This window comes from Mugil cephalus, chromosome 8 (genome assembly GCF_022458985.1).
Source record: "Mugil cephalus isolate CIBA_MC_2020 chromosome 8, CIBA_Mcephalus_1.1, whole genome shotgun sequence".
NCBI lineage: Eukaryota > Metazoa > Chordata > Actinopteri > Mugiliformes > Mugilidae > Mugil > Mugil cephalus.
In genome coordinates, this window is record NC_061777.1 from 9,688,764 (window position 1) to 9,709,748 (window position 20,985).

Below are 20,985 nucleotides of genomic sequence, written 5' to 3' on the forward strand. Positions count from 1 at the left end.
TTTAATAAAGTATTGCCTTTTCTCCGAGAATGCACTAAAATTGCTCTTACCATGATTTGCATTATAAGGCCACGTAGAAGTGATTAAAAACAGGCTCTTTTGTCTGCGATCATGTGGTTTTAGGCCTCATTTAACCTCCACTAAGTACACACATTGATTTTGACATTCCCTCTCAATAAACCAAAAAGCGCCTGCCACACATATCCAAGAAGCACCTATTATACCAACAAACAGCAGTTATGGCAGCGAACAAAACAGTAATTTCAACAAAATGGTCCTGCAGATCAAGGATCACAATTTTTTTTTTTTTGTTTGCTTGCTTTTCCCAGAACTTCATGCGTCATCTCATCTGTTGTTACCTTGTCAATTAGCTTGACGCAGTCAGACTCATACTGATAAGAAATGAGTCTGATAGCACGACATTTGGATTTCATTACGGGGAGTATTTCAATGGAAACAGAGAAGAAGAAGAAGAAAAGTACTTCTGCATGCAACTGGATAGTCCTACAACCAATCATCTTCCAAGCTTCCAAGCCATTTTGTTGCAAACAAATTCAACTCCATGGCGCTCAGATGACGTGTATGACTACGTCGCTGTTACTGTCCATCAACTCGCCCAAACAGCTCGACTGGCCCGGCAGACCTTTACCAGTTTCAGCCTCCGTTTCCAACTAATGAACTAGCGAGAAATAACAGAATTTGTTTAATGCAGTTGACAAAAAGTCACACCAGAGTACATTTTATTTGAAATATTAAAATATCACACAAGAAAATGCAATATTAGATTTGATTCTTAAGCGATAGGCTGAGTTTAGTCAAAGCTTCTCAGTGGCTACCTGAACATCTGAGATATTGAATGCTCCTTTATGCTTATTCTTTTTAGATATACCATATAAAACCCCATTGGGTTACACGAAAACCTTTTTTATGCTGTAAATCCATCATTTTACGCTTCACTGCGGCAAATCTGCTCGCCCCCGTCTTCACCAAGCTGGCCAGTGAAGGAGAACAGGATGCAGGTGAGTTCTGCTCTGCTGAAAAGGGGGATGTCTGGCTCGCATTAGATGGTGTTTGAGTTCAGTGCGGACGATTACATCAAAGTGACTCTGCATTAGCCAGAGCAATAAAAATCCCACTTCAGTGAGCTGTCTGGTTTCAATGTGTTTATTTAGGATGTTACGTGTTTTAAGTTTAAGCTGAGGCAACAGTAAAATACCATGAAATAATATTAAGTGTCTTGAACTCTGTTCTGCTCAAAGGAGATCCTTAACGTGTGATGATGTTCCAGCAATAGTGCCCGAAGATTATTTTTCTTTATGCAGCGCGGGGTATTTAGGGAGGTTAAGCGGAGCTGCCCTCTAAAATGTCATTAATCTTCCAGTAAATGTATCATTTGATAAAGGATTATTCCCTATCTCTTTGTTTTCCTTTCTCCCAGAGAAGGTACTCCAAAGCTCAAATGCACTTACTAATCTACATCCAGAGTGATTCAGTGATAGAACTGAGTTCACACAAAGGCACTGTATGCTACCGGTGTGGACTTACATGACACTAGATCACTAAAGTTATTTTAACTCACTCATCTCTTTAACAAAGACTAAAATGCCCCGACACATGATCAAAGGACTTGTTCATCTTAAGATCCTTTTTTTTCTCTCTCTGTCTTTCAGACTTCAAAGCTCTCGAACATCTTACACGTTCTGCTTAACAAAGAAAAAGAAAGAAAAAAAAGGCACCGCTGCGTGGCTGCTCCCAGCAGCAGACAGAATGGTGCAAGCTGGCAGCAAACACGAAGCTAATAATACCCCAGCTGGATTGACAGACTATCTGCTTGCAGAAGTTCTTTCTTTACTCCTTTCCCTCTCTCTGTCTCTTTCCTGCCGGGTGACTGTATATTGTGAAGGTGACAGCGTAGTGAGTCAGTCTGGACTTTCCAGACTCTCCTCTGATCTCTCACCCAGCGTTGCCTTTCCTGGTATCTGCTGAAAACACACACATAACGCTGTGTGTGCAGTACTGAATTTCACACAGGTATTTAACATCTCACCTTCTCTCTTCTCCTCAGTGCTCGACTTCTTCACTGAAATGGGGCCTGCTAACCCATCTAAAGAGTAAAAGGCCGCTGGAATCCCCCCTCGGTAAAGGATTAGGCCGCCTCGCGGACAGCCTCATGTCTCAGAGGGGTGTGAGGCTGATCTTTCACCTTTTCTCTCCTCTGTCTCAGTTTCGGCCCGTGGGGCTCGGGATCCGGAGTGGACAGGTTGAGTGCACTGTTACTTGGGTGTGAGAGCGTGCCAACGCAGAGTCTGGTTTCACACCCTAACCTGAACCCTATCTGAGAAATACCGAGTGTTTCTCAGATATGGCAGAGTAAACAAAAGCCTGCACACCTTAGTACTCCACCTCTCGGGGTTAGGGAGTGGTGCTGAATCCTCTGACTACCTTGTCTGTCACATATGCACGTGTACCGCAGTGCGCACATGCAGAACCTTGGCAGATTAAAAAACAAAAAGCACCAATGATATCAAGAAAACAAGAAACAAAGCTGTTTTATTTATGTGCACCGGCTGGGCATAACATCAGGACTATGTTCTTAATATTGTCTAGGTCTCATTTTAGCTCCAAAACAGTTGTGACTCATCAGAGAATGGACACGGGCCTTATGAGGGCGTCCTGTGGTATCTGGCAATGGGGGAGGGGAGGGGAGGGGCATCTCTGGATCAGGCTTGTTCCAGTGCATCCCGCAGATAATTGATCAGTTTGGGGATCTAGTGAATGTGAAGGTCAGGTCAACACCTTGTGCTGTTTTTCATATTGTTTTGAGTTGTTGGGTGCGTCTGTTCTGATCTATGTGGGTGGCACATGCAACATCGTGTAACATCCACATGAATGCCAGGTGCAGACATTTCCCAGTAGAACATTGAATTGTCACAAGACAGTGTTATTCACTTGTATTGTCAGTTTTCATCATTTTCCAGAATGCAGATGAATGCATTCAAGAATTCCTGTTTCCTTCCACTAAATTGTGCAGATCTGACCTGTTCCATAATCGAATTTGCGTGCTTCCTATACATATGCTGTGGAAATTATTCCTGTATTTATTTTCAGGTGAGTCATTATGAAGGTGATCAGAAGTTTGTTTTCAGAATCTTCTCATCCCATCGACCTATGGAGCAGATTTGAATATGACTGCAGTTTTTCACACTAATAAATGGATCCACTGTCCTCTTTACTCCCCGTTTATTTCATAAAAAGCAGCAGCGTATTGGTTTTGAACTCTGTACATATATGCACAGCTGTGTATGCTCTCCAGGAAGTTTTATTGCTCTGGCTCTGTTGCCGCCCGATGCTGTTGTAAACTCGCTCGCTACATTGCGTGTGTTTGTTTGTGCTTTGCAGATTGCCCACTTCTCATTTTGATGATGCATGCAAGCTTAAGAAAACAGATGAACGGATTGGGAATATTCTCTATAGGGTTTGATGCCAGCCACTGCTCAGGATTAGGGGGATTATGTCACGGGAGCACACAAACACATAGCAACAAGTCACATAGCGACAGTAAGACACTGGGAAGGATTTAATAAACAACTGGACATTTGATTGCATCTGTGCATTTTACTATGCTGGCCACTGAAGTGCCATATCTATAGTTCAAAAGTGCTTTCCTAAACTCATGCAAACCTTTGCAGACTCTCATTACCTCATAGCATTCTGTAAAGTGCTTCTCCACCCATAAAGACATGAAGTCATCCCCAGAAACTTAGACAGCTTAATCATTCTGATTAGATCATCCAGTCGGCATACAAATATGTACACAACAGTTGATGGTGGGTTGATAGCTACACAGACAAAAAGAAGTTGTCTAACCAACTGCACAGATCAGGATGCGGTCAACTTGCCGAGCTAAATCAAGGTTTTAGGAGCCGCGGGGAAGTGGGCCGACGATGCGTTGGCACATCCAGGGGCTTCGACAAGTAGACGCAAGTACAGAGTCAGACAGCCATGTAGACAGATCATTATCAGCCTCGCAGGAACGTGTGTTGTTGTGAGCGCAAACAGTCAAGATAGGGAGGTGGGGGGGATACGACAAAGGTGCTCCCTAAAGCATGTTCCGTTTGTGTTGACACACAGGCAAGAGACTCCACATCCATATGTGTGTGTGTTTGCATATAAAACAGCAGAAGTGTGTCCTTTATTTGATGTTAACAGATGCATGTGCGTCTTTTTTCTATTTTTTTTCCTGTATTTTTCCAAGCGAATTCATCATTCAAGTCAGTTTTTTAAACTTTACCATCTTTAGCTTTGTCTGCTATTTGATGACTGACTACAAGGTCAAGGAAGATCGTAACTTTACTGGTTCACTCACGATAAAAGAGCACACACTTTAATGAGCGTGTATCTTGCGGTTATTTCATCCAAAACAAGATAAAAATAACAGAGATGTAGCATTGCATTATACAAAACACTGAGAAATATTCATATTTGTAGTCCACTGCACTTAATTTACTCTCATCTATTATCCCAATAAAGCAAGTACTGGAGCACAAGACTGCATACAGGTACAAATAGTTATTTCAACATCTAGTCCCTCATTTAAACTTTAATTTTTTCATCAATGTTCAAGGACTCTTCCCATTAAAATGAAGCTTTTCCTTGCCGCCGTCTCCTTTGTGCACCCTCTGAGTTCTGAATAGCGTCTTGAGTAAAGTATTGACAGCACATAAATGAAACTGGATTGGACTGAATTTAATGCCCCGGCATCTTTTTTTTATTTCCTACTTAAATAGTGAACTAAGTGCATCAAAACTACAAAAATAAGACCATTAATAGCTGCTTCGTCCTGTTTACTTTGCAATTATCTGCTGAATAGGTTCCGATTATATTTGCCCAACAAGCAGAAGGCCCCGCGAAGCTTCCTGAAAGGAGAGTGCCAAATTAACCTACACTTGCTAATGTGTTTTCTAAGGAACACCTGCACTGGACGCAGTCGTTAACAAAATAAAAAGAGTCACGGCAAGCGCTGCTTTGCACAGGATCCAAACTTTTTCAGACTCGTAGCATGTCATGACATGGCTTTTAAGCAGGGGTGGAGAAAATGTGAATGCTAAATGCAATGGGCAACTTAAGGAGGCAATAACAAAATCTCCATTATTCACAATATATGTATTTTTATTTATCCCTGTCTAGATTATAAATTTTCAATCACTCCCTAAATCAGCGCCCTACCACATAATGCCAGTCTTATTTTTCCCCTCCGCTGGAAGCTTTCTTTCAGGTAATTGTCTCGTTGCTTCCAGTAGGACTCCAGTATGTGCTGCGCCGACACCCCAGGCAGTTGCTCTTGATAATATGACATTGAGCACATTTCGGCGGCATTCCCTGAATGAGCCATTCACCGCCCCAACATTATCCGGATCTCCCTAAACATGCGGCTGTGTGGGATCAACTGCTCTCGAGCAACATTTTCGGGATTCAAAAGCGCGCATTGTTTTCTATTCGCTTTCCCCGGCGAAGTTATGTTTTCAGACAAACGACTTTTTCACTGCGGCTAATGGCGACGTGTGCGATGCACAGAGAGGCAGACAAAAGGCTTCATAATTGAATCAACCGTCATTCAAATTTCTGGAGCATCGCACTAATTAAGGATTGCTCGTCGGTTGTCGCGGGAGACAATGACAACCTGAATAGAGCTGTCACTCTGGATCAGATTGACATGTCGCCCTGGCAACGAGGGTCAGTGGGTTTGCGGTGCATGTGGAGGATGTAAGATGAGCAGGAGGAGGAAGGAGGAGGAGGAGGAGGAGGAGAGCAGGAATGATCATAAAGAGAATCCAGATCCACCAATCGGTTGTGAGCCAATGCAGCATTAGCATTTTAGAGAAACAGTTAACACGAAAACAGACTTTGAATCCTCTCTGAAGGTCACTGTTGCACCGTCTGAAAATGTTATTTGCTATGTGTCATATATTATTCCTCACTTTATTTGTCTTTATCTTCGACTTATCTCCATTACCTGTATTTTGCAAATACGTGACTCATTCCTCTTTAAGGCTTTTAACCTTCAGATGTGTGTACTTAAATGCTAGGGCTACACCAGAGTGAGCAGATTTGCATGTGTCTCCCTTGCCCCAGTTGCTGTGTAAATATCGTGTTGTTGCAGGGCACCGAACGACTCCTCTGAGTCAACAATCCGTGGCTCTTTGCAGGAGATGCCATTGTGCCTTAACAAACCAGCGCGAATGACAACATGTTATAAATGGCCCTCGAGGTGGCAAAGGGCCGTCTCTCCTATCGGTCCTCCCAGAATGCTCTTTTTATTTGCAGAGACATTTGGGTGAAGTGTGCCGCTCTTTATGTCCTGGCAAAAATCCACAACCCCGTCTATTTCCAAAGCTCTTTATTTTTCCCTCTGCACACACACACACACACACACACACACACACCGCAAAGAAGTGGCCCCTCCATTCTTCATCGCGGCCTTGTATTTTTGAAAGGGCTTGGCTCAGATATCCTATAGGCAGGAGCAGCAGCTGTCACTAAGCCACCATAGCTGGCCCCCACTCAAGTGGGGACCCACAACTCCGTGTGCCTGTCGCTCTGTCTCCATCCCTCCGTCTAGCCGCTCGCCTGGCTGCCGCTGCCTACTTTCACTGTCTGTCCTTCCCTTCCTGTACATCTCCCTGTTTAAACTCCTCTCCCTCCCCGCTCCTTCTTTCCCTCTAATTACATTGCATCCTAATTTCTCATTTAGGGAAAAAAAACGCACTTCCTTTTGTTTTAGGAGGAAAGAGACTTTGAAAAAAGAAAATGACACAGGAGACGGGACAAAGGAGAGGAGAGGGCCCATTCATTCAGTGTAAGGCCGCAGACTGGGCCAGACATCTCCTTGCCCCACACTCACACCCACACACACACACAACCACCCCACCCCACTCCACTCCACCCTAGGCCAGCCTCTAATCTGCCCTGTTCCACCCTGAGGGCCTGAGGCTGGGGCAGCTGCTACTGATGGAGCCAGAGAGCCAGCTGTCCTCACACATACACATTCACCCCTAGACACACACACACACACACACACACACACACACACACACACACACACACACACACACCATCCACTCATTCATTTGGAACAATGGAGCCAGGGTAGGGGCGTGTGTGGCTCATGATTTTGGAGTGTGCCATGGTCATCAGGAGGGGGGCCTTTGCAGTCAGTAAAGTGGTTTTTATGTTCGCTTTGTGTCTCAGCAACAGTTGGCAGCACGTGTGTCAATGACACGCCTCTCTGCTTTATTGTCCGTGAAGTCAGCGGGTTTAGGGTGACCCGGGACAAACGCACTGACACACTTACGAGAAATATAAGGAGACTTGGGCACGCAAACAAAGAAGTCTTGCAATTAAAAAGAAAATACACAGAGAAAAACACGACAACACATACACCCTTTGCTGCGATTTTATTTCTGCGATTTCATCATCTTGCAACATCTGCAGCAGACCTATGTCTGTTTCAGGGATTTTTCAATATCCCTGGAAAAAAAAGAGAAAGAAAAGAAAACACGAGAGGATTTGTTCTATAACGTGCCAATCTTGTGTAAGTTTGGATTTTCATGTGCATTAGCAGCTATAAAGTTAGGATTACCACGGCATTAAGGCCTTGCATGTTTCACTATAAAGAAAAAGTTCTTAGCCGAGCTTCAAAAACAACACATCAATGCACTCAGTCTTCAGGTTCTGATTGGTTTAACTCTATCTCCAACTGCCTTGGTCTCTGGCTCCTGCTGCTATTGGTTATCCCCCCGCTCTATTCCCGATTGGCTCAGCCGCTGATTGCCCTCAGCCTCGGCCGCCTCATTGGTGCAGCGTCGGCCTGGAAATTGCTGTGATTTGCCCTTGCTTGTGTGCTCTCCGGCGCTTTCTGTGTGCTACAGCTGCTATGGAGGCAGGGTGAAAGCGAGTGTGTGTGTGTGTTTATATGAAGACTGATTTGCTCAAGTGGGTGAATGAGGTGGCTTAGGTGCGCAGTTAGCAACTAAAGGGCCATATGGCTGATGACACATATGCACACACCTGACGGCTGCCTCACACCTGCTGCACTGTCTATGGTTGAGTAAGATCCAGATCAAAAGAAACAAGCCCTCGGGGACCTGCGTGTGCGTGCACTTTATGTGTGTTTGCATGTGTCTGTTTGAAGAGACATTCACTGCTTCTGAATCTACGCCAACAAAGAGAACCATTTGAATGAGGGACGACTCATGTCTGGCTTTGCCAGGAGGGAGAGCTGGAAGAGCCGAAAGGACAAGGCTCTGTGCTGCAAGACTGTACACATGCACTAGATATAGACCCATATGGCACACTTAGTTTGGCAGCGATAGGAGGAGGGAGGAGGAGGGACTCCAGGCTGCACTGTAAAATGTGTGTGTGGGGGGTATTGGTGAATAAAGTGAGTTGGAAATAATGTGGACAAAATAATCGAAGATTATCATCTGCCTAAATCGGTATGGATTTTATCATTATGACTTAATGAGACTGGAGAACCCCTTTCATCATTTGCTGCTGGAAATCTAGTTCCATTCGTCTTATATAAACACCCACCACAACACATACGCAATCGCAGCGAGACGGTCAAAGACTAGGTTCTTTCGGTTCGCCCACGAGGGCAACAAAGTCTGTCTTTGTCGGTTTCCACGTCAGACGTCAGTGACGCGCCATGCCTTGCCTTGAATAAAGCTTGCCCACACGGAGCCCCCGTGCACATCTACATATTAGCGACCACCCACACGCATGCTACACGCACCACAAGATAGTGTAAAAGAAATGATTATCGAGCGAAGCCGCGCGCCGGAGGCAGAACTTCCTATGGGCGTGCACTCAAAATTCAAGTCTTTGATGGGCGACACGAGCAGCCGCATGCAACTCATGCAAACAGACAGACCTACACATCCTCTTTGACTCACAAACTGAGAGAGATCTTTTGACTATGGTCCGGGTCCACGTCTGGCAGCACACATGCATGTCTGTGTTTGTTTGCAACAGGAAAAAAAAAAAAAACATGTTCAGTTTCAGAGAGTGCAATAGTTGCTGGGTAGAGTTGAGGAGTCTGCAAGAGGATGTTGTGGTTGGCTAGCTCCCCTCTTTGTTTCCTAAACTGTATGTCTGGCACTCTGCTGTTAGACCGAGACAAAAGACAAAAGAGCCTGTGAGGATTCATACTAGACTGGGGAAAGAAATGCATAGGCGGCCAGCTTTATGTTGCAATGTTCTACTCTGTTAGCCGTCCTCTAATGAATTCAGGAGCACCTGGGTTCAGTGCCTCCTGTCCGCCCCATTCACATTTCTGCAGCAGGTTTAAGCAAGACACTGACGCTGCGGGAGAGGGGGGGTGGGGGTGGGGAGGAGGCAGCTCTCGAACTCATTTCACCTCCCAGTGGAAAGATCAACCAAGGATTCTCTTTGCCTGTCCATATTGCGAAGTGTCACTCGTCTACCTCAACTCTACTTTCCAGTGATTAAGCAAACACGATTTCACTCACATGTAAAAAAATGTATATAAATAAATAAATAAAAATGGAGGGGGGGGCAAACAAGGATTCAGTGGATTACTGATTAGGATTACCCTCTTCTGCCCTAAAGGCACATTCAGCTGGAGAGCTGGTGGATTTAAGACAGAAGGAGAAGAGGATTGACAGAAATGACAGAGAAGCTCTGTTGTAAGGAACGACACACACATACTCTCATGCAGATATGCACACTTGCACACACAGACATACACAATTACACGGTGTTAAGAGGCTTTTGTTTACTTGCTGCAGCTGCATCCTGTGTGGCAGGTAACACATGGCTTCTACTATATATCAGCTCGTGCACACACACACACAACACAGAAGCGCATTCAAAAACACAGACCACACTTACACTCTTTGTTACACTTTCACCTCAGCCCTGTGTTTGCACATCACTGGCTTGCTGTTTCAAAAATACAGTATACATGTAGTGTATGCGGCTCGGGCTTTTCGCTCAAGTCCACACTTGGCTTGAATTTTGTTTGTGTTCCAGAGTGTGTTTACCATATTTTACAACCGGGCAGATAGCAGAGCTTCTGTTATTTTGTGTCCACAAGTGATAAAGCGAGTGTTAATTGGAAGTGAGAAATATCCTGACGGTAAAGGAGTCTAAAACAGGTGTCAGAACGTGCGAGCGCGTGCAATCAAGCCCCTGTCATAACAATAACAGCTGTATAAATAATATACACATGTGCCACATGTGCACGAGCATTAAAGAGAAAACAAAAAGGCCTCCGTCAGGCCTTGGAGTCATGAAATTAAAATGTGATTGAAAATTACCTACATGTTTCTGTCGTGACCCACAGTTACGTGTGGTCAGCATTTACTGCAAACAGCTCCGACACCTGCGCAATAATACATAACACACTGGCAGACGCACATGTGTGCGCTCTTCACTTCATGGCCCATCATCAGGAGATTAGACTGTTGATTTTTAATTGGCTCAGTGTTTGTTTGATCCTGGTGTTATTGCCCTGGGTTCCTTTCTTTCTTTTTCCTTTTTTTTGTTACTAGAATGAGCTGATTAAAAAAATACCCCCCTCCGACCCCCACCACCACCACCACCAGTCAACACGCTGCCAGATAGATACCACCGTTTGATTAATTCACACACACACAAACAAACGCACATGTCATAATCCCCCACCATCCTACTGGCTGCTGCTGGAGCCCTGTTTCCAAAGCAACACTGGAATGCCTCGCGTGTGCGGCGCCGCCCCTTTAAGGAAGGAACTGCATGTAAACAAACCTGACATGTGCGGAATTGGATGGAAAACAGAGTGAGACTCGGTGTGCAGACAGTCAGCAGCTGACTTCTAGAGTTACATGTTATCCTGATGTGTTTGCGGACTTTGAATATTTGAGGGCCGGCGTGTGGTGTTTGAGTGTTGCATCACCGAGCATGTGAGCTAAAACTTGGACAAACAAAGGAAAACTATGAAATCTGGCGTTAAGCTGTGCTGTTTTCTGTATGCTAGATAAACAAAAGGTGTGCAGCACATCAGTCCAGTTCTCCCTGTACTTATAATTTTCCAGGCTGTCCAGCCTTTTGTTTTCTCTTATGGGTGTTCACTTAGCACAACACGCTGTTTTCTTTTTGTAGGCCAACAATCAGAGGTAACCAAAGTTCAGAAGTGTTATCCCCCTCAGCTGTACATAACAGCTCAGCCATTTTACTATGGTATGGCCTCAGTCACTTGAACCAAAAGCCCCCCCCCCTCTCTGTAAGTGAAAACAGAAGGGGCAAGAATAACAAGGTTATTACGGAACACAGCAGACGATAAACACATTCATAACAGTGATCAAAATACCCACACACCGAGACACCTATCCGATTGAGCAAGAACTCCGGGCGTCCAATCGGGTTTCTGTTACCAACAGCAACAACTCGTGTTTGTGCCTGCCTCTAGCTAAGCCAGCCCTCGGATTGGCCGGAGCCTCGGAGCACGGCCCCCTTCCCCCTTTCTCCCGGTCTCCCTCTGCCAGCACGCTCCATCCCTACAGATTAAGTGACACCCAGCAAAACAAAAAGCTTATTTTTGTTTTTCATTAATGGCAGCGGTGCGCCCGCACAAACACGGGACTTGTTTATAGATGTAAAGGTATCTGCTTCATAATTGCACGAAGAAGATGTGTTGAGGTGCAGAGACGGCAGCGTGCAAGAGGAGGAGAGGGGAGGGGGGGTGGGATCAGTTGAAGCACTGTTGCCATGCACCCTCACTGTGTTACTAGGTTAAGTATGATATGTTGCTATGAAAAAAAATAGTGTAAGGAAGAGGGTCCATTGCATCACTCCCTTGAAAAGTCCTTGAAAAACACTCCTCTCTCCTCTCTCCTTTTGTGCCCTCTGCATATTTCTAATTGCGCTTTCAAATCATCCTCGGGGAGAAACCTCAGATTGAAATGCAGAACATTAAGCAACGGCATGCAAACCTGCAAGTGCTCCCTCATGCACAAAAGAAAGCAGACACACATGGTGGACTGCGTGTTTATCAGCTGTGCTGCGTCTCATTGTTCCCCTTTGTTGTCGGCGGTTAAGGCAAAGTGTGCGAACACACGGCCAGCTGCTGTTTATTTTGATCTGAGGCTGAGTGAGGCTGTTGTCAGGCCAGAGGCTGCATTAGATAAGATACTTGCCAAGAACATGGTCGGTCAGTTCCGATCTGATGCTATTATGCAATGCCTTACTAGTGCAAGGACCATGTTGTTGAACTACCGAGAAAAAACATGTAAGCCCCACAAGCTTCTAGGTGAAATGGAAAACATGTTGTGGCCTTTTTTTTTTCTTTTAAACATTTACCTTTGCTTTTGTTGTTACGGATTTCGCCCTCTGCGTGTGAGCACAGTTTGAGAACGCTTGCTTTTTTCCCCCCGGCCGTACGCACTCGATCAAAGAAAGTCAACTTGTTTGTGCGCGCGGACGTCGCTATCACGATGAGCCGCTGCATCATCGTTCCCCTAACGGCCCTGACCTGTCATCCAGTGACGACATAGCCCGAGCAAACAAGGCTTTCACGGGGGATCCTCCTCCGCTCTTTTTTTTCACAGTTTGTTCCGTCTCTTCTGTTTTTTAGCCTCCCGTTGTCTTTCCTGTGCTCTCTGCCCCGCTCCCTTTCTCTTTTTCCCCCTCTGTGTTGGTGTTAGCGGCTGCATGGCCTCTCCCAAGCTTTCTAATTAGCATGTGCACTGAAGGTGGAGAGTCGGCCTGGCAGTCACAGTTAACTATGTGCTCTGCCTCTCCCTTATATTGTCTGTGTTTCTTCTATTTTCATTTTTCATGCCACCAGTTTGTTTGAACCTTGCACAGATCATTGTATTCTTGCTCCTAAGTTAAACTATCCCCATGAGGAGGAGTGAGTGTTACAATTTCAGACACTGTTGTGATTAGCCTGAAATAGCCTTGAACATCAGCACAATGGAATGTGGAATTCATACTATCGACGCTACGCACCCACCTCATTCTTTTCATGCACTTTCTGTCTATCCTTGAACAAACCCAGCCGAGCTGTCTGCCCGCTCCCTCTCTCTCTCTCTGCATGCCAGCGTAGAGCAAAATTCAACCCTCACATAAGCAAGTAGCTTACAACTCGCCCACATTTCATTTGAATGTCTGAATGTCTGTCTGCATTTGTGTAGACAGCAGCGTTAGTCCAGGGACTGCTCTTGTATGGCCGTGGCTTCCGGCCCGCCGCTCTACTCGGGAATTGCAGGGGAGTGAGAGGGGATTCCTGGCATGGCTCAGAGTACATGTGCTTCTGGAAGGATAAACTCAGCTATGCCAGTAATGTGTCAGCCCCAACGACGTTACAGTTTGTTCCCCATATTTAGCAAATCACTTAGGATCGCCCCACCTCAGCCAGACGGGCAGCCGGAGTAAACCAGAAAATATGAATAGAATGCAGATGCAGACGGGGGATAAGAGAAATAGTTTGAATGAGAAATAGAGGGCGTTCTTACATTCATTAAATTCCATTTTCTTTGGTGGAGGTTAACACGCCGATTTGACACTATATTTGGCTTTTTCCTGTTTTGATTTCTTACCCCCTCTGTCATTCCTGAATGAATCATGTGAGACTATTAGACACTTTTTCACATCCTAAAAATGCTCTTTGTTTTTTTTTTAATGTATCTCTCTGCAGCTTGTGTAGAGAGGCAAATCAAAAGCCCCCAGCTTCGTTTGATCAGAGCCTTTGGCGTCGCATCAGTCATCGTGGACTAGTGGTGGGTCATATTCTTGATTCGTTCAAAGTGTTTCTAGTTTTGCCATGGCATTCAGTACATGTGAATATCGTTGGATCGCGATCAGAATTAGAAATCTGGATCATATGATCTAAGTTTAGCTCATTGGCTCACGTATTTTATATACTCTACCAGCAGTGTCCAAAAGTCTGACTGGTACTGTATACTGTATATATATATATATACACACACACATACCACAGTTTTGTAGCAATGGGGGCTCACAAGCATAATCTTGTTTATGCTAATACTATAGACATTGCACTCAGAAATTACGCATTTCATCCAGTCAATCCGTTTATTTGCCACTGAACAAACACCGTGATGCAATCCCAAGGCAACGGCAGACATGGCAATTTCAAAACAAAATCGCTATATCCTGCACAAATAGTGGAAGGATTATCCTCTAAATTTAAAAAACAGTCTCTGGCCGGATGATATATTTAAGACAATTGTCTCATTGGTTTTCACTGGAGATTCAAGAGATATCAGCGGCAGTTAAGTGTGTCATGACCTCATCTGCAATGACATGTTAGTTATGGTGTGTGTTTGTGTATGTGTGTGTGTGTGTGTATGTGTGTGTGTGTGTGTGTGCGTGTGCGTGTGCGTGAGTGTGTGTCACTCTACCCCCCAAAAAGGGCGCACTGAATATCTAAAGTGTAGGTCAGGTGTTTGTGTGTGAATTTCTAACCAGGTCATCGTCCCCTTGGCTTACACACAGCTGTTTTGTTCAGTTTGATTATGGGTTGTGCAGAAAGACAACTGCGGTCATTACTTCTCAGCTGCGAGGTCTGAATAATGTCATCCCACCCCTCCCTCCTCAGTGTTGTGTGGTCATCCGAGCACTCCAGGTGTGTGCTCATGTTCACGCTTTGCTTTAAAGAGTTACCGCTACCACAGCCTAAGTGAAACCATAATTCTCAAGAAAAAAAAACCCCAACGTGAAGTCATGCTGACAGACTGACTCTCAGCAGCTCTTCATAAACAGGAGTTCAGCGTGTGTTTGTGTTGTTTTTATGGGATCACCTGTGCTACCGCAGCAATGACAGATTCTGAGAAATTCCCAGCACCCCTGAATCTAAGAACTTTGAAAAGTTGCGCATTGTGCTGTATCACCACATAGCCTCTCAAGAGTGAGCTCACTGCGAGCAGCAGCTAGGGTGCAGCTCATATCTCCAGTGAGTGACACATACTTAGATTAGAGACACCCAACACCAGCAGTCCATCTCTTGCTCTCTCTCCCCACAGCCTGCCAGAGCCAGCTGGGCCATGATCTCATGGTACCAATCTGGCCACGCGAGAGATAGAGACTTGGAGCTGGGTGGGGCCTGTAGGGGGACGCTGCCTGTCAGCTCATCGGGTAATCTCATCGTGCTGCGGTTACTGTAAATGAAACAGAGATGGAATGGGAAGAAGGGGGAACGGTTATCCATAAAAGTCAGGATCTGGGAACTGATGTGATTCATTCTATCTAAAGCTATAAGTTTAAACGTTTAGCATTTCACAGTGGAGTCAAACGTTCTTTAAGGTTTGAGTATTAATATTCTCATGGCATATCTGTCAACATCACGGGGACACTCTGATTGACAAAACTAACCCTATTTCTAGTTTATCTCAACAGGCTCATGTTATTACAGCAAATTATGCTCCTTGTGTCCAAATGAGCTATACTTACTGAACTTTTATTCTGTGCGTCAACATGCACAGCTTAATCTAGCTACGCTCAAAGTTTATCACATGCGCACACGCGTTATCCAGTTAAAGTCCGATTAACGTATATACATGCTTGATAAAATCGATTTCCAGTCGCATTTTCTGGGTGTCTTAATTGGATAAATTAGAACTCCAATTTTAGTCGGAGTAACGTGTTTACATGCTCTTGAGTTGTCCAGTTAAAGTCGGATTAAGGCAATAATTTGTTTTTTTCATGTGCATGTAAACGTACTGAATGATGCCATTGTTAAAAGAATACTTAGACTAGGGGAGAAGATAAGTTACATCTATTGCATTTTAAATGGAAAACTTTATAGCTTCAGATAGCTGCGCAGCTAGCATTTGATGCTATGCTAAGCTAGCATGAAAACTGGCCTCAGCTTCATATTGGCAGATATGTTGCATTGATTTTATTGATTTTAACTGTCAAGAGACAGGGAAGAGAATGAGCATATTCTTGACATGATAACCCTTTAAGGAGGTAGATTTTGAAAAAAGTAAAGTAGTAAATTAAATTGCATTTTCTTGGATTGGCATTGACAAATGTCTAGTGTTTTGGCAGCGAAAAATCGAGGAAAACTCATTATCACCTCCACGAGAAGAAAGAATTCAGTTAAAATAAACAACAACAACTGGCACTTAAACTGCTACCTGATGTTAGTCATTTTTCTGTGCTGCACTTGAAAACACTAACGTTCCCAAGTCAGAACACACATCTGTCTGGTCTCTCTCCTTCGCTCTTACTCTATCGTTGCTCGAGATCTCTGGCTCAGACTTTGTGCAGACAGTCGGCTGCCTCAACAATCTGGACTGTTGCTCCAGGCTTTGGCACAACAACCAAGAGGAGGAGAGGCACAAACAGCAGCAGCAGAGGCAAGCAGCGCTTTCCAGAAGACTTTGTTCTCTGGCAGTCCACATACACCTGTAGCCAAATAGGAGGAACATAGACTACAAAACAGGCATGTTGTTGTTCCACAGTCTTGCACAGGGCTTGCATGAGGTGCTGCTACAGAGATTTGATTATTTGAGCTTGTGGATTATGTGGTCCTGAGTGATGCAGAGGACTTTTAGAAAGTACATTCTGAACTACCAAAAGAACCATGAGTGTGATTTCTGTCTGAACTATGTCAAGAAAGATACACATTATGCTTAACTAGAACCCAGTGTTGCAGGGTGCACACAATAACACATTTATATTAGTGGCAAATTCTTTTTATTTGGGGCATTAAATATTTCTTTATTTTCCAAGTATATTGACCAGTTATTGGCATAAATGCTTAAATGGTTTAAGTGCTTTTCAAAATACTTGCAAACATAACATATATTGTTTGTATCCTTTGTTGATGACATTATGAATAATATAAATGTCTACCCTAAGAAACTTCTGGGAATTTTTCAGGTGGTTTTCACAATTTATTGCATTTCAGCTCTCACTCAGAGAGAGGTTTCATTTTCATTCAGAGTCCAAAGTGCATCAACCACAGATCATAATAGTAATCACAAGCCACACTGGTCTTCATATCAGTGCCTCGCAAGAGTGTTTAATCCCAATCTACTGTTTTGACAGCACATGAAAAAATAAAATGACTTGCTTTGTCAGAATTTATGGTAATTCTTTTGAGTCTCGAGCATGCCTGCCAGAGAAAATACTGATGCCCATGGAAAGTCCCTCTATTTCATGTCTACAAGGTTTGTGTAATTGTGAGTGGAGCTTCCTCTGTTCTTAGAACGCGGAGCGACTACTTGATACTGTCTCAGCGGAGAGAGGACTGCCTCATTCGGTTATCTGTGGTTGTATGCGTGTGAATTTGCACATACAGGCCTGCGCTTCAGCTCATGACCCTGTGCTCCGGCGCGTTCATCCAAGCGCTCGCCCAGGGTATGACCAGTGGTCGGCTGCTGACAAGAAAGTCAAGATGAGTTCCTCTGAAGTGTGCAGTCTCTTTGATGTGGGCCACCTTTTACTGTCAGCTTCAGCTGTGAGTCAACCACAGGCCTCACGCGCTTCCCCTTACCTGCTACTGAAGATCTGCCGACCATTCTGCAACAGCTGTGCTACAACTAAAGCCCAATGTCTGTGGCGTGCACGTGACTGCACGTGCACACGTCTACATGAATAAAGACACTTTCCCCATGTGTGTTGCATCAGTCCTATGGGCTATTGCAGATTACTTTAACCGAACGTTCAATTCGAGCGGATTTCCCAAAAGTGCATCTCTCCTATGTAATGTTTAACCTCAGAGTTGTACAGCGGAGCAGAGTATTAATGCAATACTGTCTCCAATTTCCACTTGGTTGCACAAAACTACAACTCACTGCCCACTGACACGCAGTCCCAGCTGCCAGTACACAAGGAAAAAAAAACAAAAGAAAGTCGTCCCCTGCAGCCCCCTCCCTCCAACCTTCAGCCTCAATCCCGGCTTCAGCAATTTTGTACACTGTCGCGGAAGGCAGCTGGTCTGTGAGCGGTAAAAGGTCAGTGCCTGGAAAAAGCACATGTCTCAAGCGTCATTATGTTGTAACCGTTGTACTCTCTCTTTTCTCCAAGCTCTCTCTGCCTCTCACTCTGTCTATCCAACTCAGTGGTTGATCTTCACTTTTCCGTCACCCACATGTTACTCTTTACTTCTTATCTAGTAGTAACCTCGTCTTGCAACACTTCCTGATACGTCTATATCCGGCTTTAAATTCCCACACACATGCATGGTAACTTGCTGTAGCTTTAGATAATCTCTGGAAACCAAGGTGGAAATGACATTTCTGAGAAGAGAAAGGGGGTTTGATTCCAAATATTTATTCACAAGAACATTTCAAATGAGTACAATTCAAATTCATATTGCATTGCTCTGTCTGCATATGTGAAAGTAAGAATAATAGTCCGTGGAAAAAGTGTCACAGGTGGAGATGCAGCTCAAATCAGGATTTGCAAGCAGCGTTTCTGCTCAATCCAAGAACTCCCTGATGGCTGCACTCACAAAGAAAAGAGAAAAGTCAGTTTCGACACTTTCAGGTACCCTCTTCTGGACCGGCATCCGAGTCGTTCCCCTCTGATGAGATTCAGTCCAGCTTGCGCACTTTCGTAAGTCCATTTCTTGCACAGTATCCTTCTCTGTGACTTCCTGGATGCCCTTTATCTAGAGCAGTCACTTGGTCAGCACTTATCTTTTAATGCACTTTTAATGCACTATGCAGCACAGTCCAGCTCCTCCTCAGGCGCTCTGCCCACTCCTCGTACACCTGACCCAGTCTGCACTTGGACTCTGAACTTGAACCCTTCCACAGGGTAATCCAGAACCAACTGAACCAGAATGCACTGGAAGGGTTGCACTCTTGCATGGGAGGGGGGCTGCAGCCACAACCTCATAATCCAGACAAGTGAGGCAGAAAGGCGTGACCCCCAGTTGAAGCTCAGCTCCTTGACTTTCTTTTCATCATCTTCATCATCATCATGTGAAGCATCTTTAAGGTTCTGTCACTTCAGCGCTCAGGGAGTGTGATGGTGGGCACCCAGTCATAGGCACTGCGTCTCTCCTCGCAGAACAGACTCAGCTTGTCCAGAGCAGGATCTTTCCATGGGTTTGCACTGGGGCTCTGAAATAATGAAAAAAAAAAAAAAGAGAAGGAGAGGTTTAGAATCAGATCACATGTGCAGACACCAGCAAACTAGCAGCGTGCGCAGAATATTCAGACACGAGGATGATGCATGCATGATTCACCGGCTGCTGACTGAGTGGTTGCTCATGGGGACGTACCGTGACAAGAATGCAGTGCGCGTCCTTGGGCTCGCCGGTTTCGTCTGCGCCCACGAGGTCGGCCAGGCGCTCGATGTCGTTGACGCGCACCACGTTGATGTCGTTGTCGAAGCAGAAAGCCTGGATGAGGGTGAAGTGGATCTGAAGAGCGATGTCACACTCGTACTCTTCGTCGGTGGCGAGGACGCAGAATGCCACGCTGTCTGGGTCACTGTAGAAAAAGACGAGACATGTGGTTGGCAAACGTTCTCTCGTGTTTGTGCTCAAAATGTTAAAGAAATCGCTACTGTAGCAGATTGTAATGCGCTCCACGAATTGCAATACTTACACATTCATGACTTTGGCAGATTCGTAAACTCCAACTGTCAGGTAGTCCTGCTTCTTAGCAGCGAGCAGCAGCTCTTCCAGGGCTGCGCCTGCACTTTGCATCCTTGACAAAGAAAAACACACCTCATTAGGTCACCGGCAACATATCAGAAAACAGACATAAAGCATTCATCGGTAAACCCTAAAATAATCTTCCATCGGTGGTAAAATATTTACCTATCAGCATTTTCCATTGCGTTGTCTTGTCCGCGGATCTCTTCCAGAGTCATAGTTATAATCCAAGCGCGATCGGGATTTTGCAGTGAACAGTAAAAAGGCTGTGCACTTCTCTGTGTAGTCTCCAGTGTTATTCTGAGCTCGGAACGGGCTGTGGGTGTTTTTATAGCGGGTTAGCGTAGTTTCTCGGCAAGGGGCGGTCTTTCCGCTCCTGCCTCATGTCATTGGCCCAGAGCAGCCAGAGCGAGGAAAGCAAAAGTCCCCGGACAGTTAGGTCGAGTTTGTTGACAACCCCACGTGGGGCAAGATTACGACCTTTCAAGAAATTCCCCCCCACCCCCGACCGCCTCCAATTCCTCCTTGACTTGTCAACATCCAACATCACCACATTGTACAAAAACTAAAAGTCCTGTTTACGGTGGACTTTCACAGTCGTTGCAACAACTGATAGAGTGGACTGGCTGCAGGCTTCAATTAGCCCTTGGACAAGTTGGCATGTTTTCACGACCTGGACTTAAAAGGAAAATACAGGCTAAATGCAGAATGTGACACACGCGCACGGCTTTTAAGAATAAACTGAATAGATGCTTTAAATGTTTGTGTGTGTCGGCTGCAGGAGGGGGTCTTTATCTATTTATTTGTTTATTCTCCACATTATACGTCGACACCAAATGCACCCAACTGTGGGTTACGCTTTATATGTGTCATGCACAAGGTGACTATTTTTCCATGGCAGCTATGCTAATACCTGGAGTCACGGAAGAAAACATTTCACACTGTGTCAATACAGGTATCAATGGAATGAACTAATGGTGATCTCCCCTGTAGGCGGATCGCAGTGACAACGCGATGAATATGCTCCACCATAAACTCTGGAACAATCTTTTTAAGTCTGGACTTCCCCAGCGTGGGGAATCACTGGAGGATGATATATTTAGCCCATCCGAACTTTCCTTGTCCTTATTAAACAGCTTGTTGATGGCGCACTAGCGTGCGTGTACGCGCGGACTCGAAACGGTTACCTAACGCGTGTTTACAGTCTGCCCGCCCGGGAGTTACGGAACCGTCCCGCGAGAGACATCCACAGGCCAAGCCAGCCATGATCCGAATAAGGTGACAGTTCTCAACTGTTCTTTTTTTTTTTTTTTTCCTTTTTTTCTAGGAGTCACCAGCAAACA

General features: G+C 45.0%; 1 protein-coding gene across 1 annotated transcript; it reads right to left on the minus strand.

The window, feature by feature from the left end:
- Positions 1 to 18,290: 18,290 nt before the first annotated feature.
- gadd45ga (growth arrest and DNA-damage-inducible, gamma a) lies at positions 18,291 to 19,978 on the minus strand. The gene is made up of 4 exons (XM_047593137.1): positions 19,808 to 19,978; positions 19,593 to 19,694; positions 19,265 to 19,475; positions 18,291 to 19,103 (listed from the first exon to the last, which is right to left on the minus strand). The coding sequence occupies exons 1-4, from the start codon at positions 19,858 to 19,860 to the stop codon at positions 18,990 to 18,992; spliced, it is 480 nt and encodes a 159-aa protein (XP_047449093.1). The 5' UTR covers positions 19,861 to 19,978; the 3' UTR covers positions 18,291 to 18,989.
- Positions 19,979 to 20,985: the final 1,007 nt, after the last annotated feature.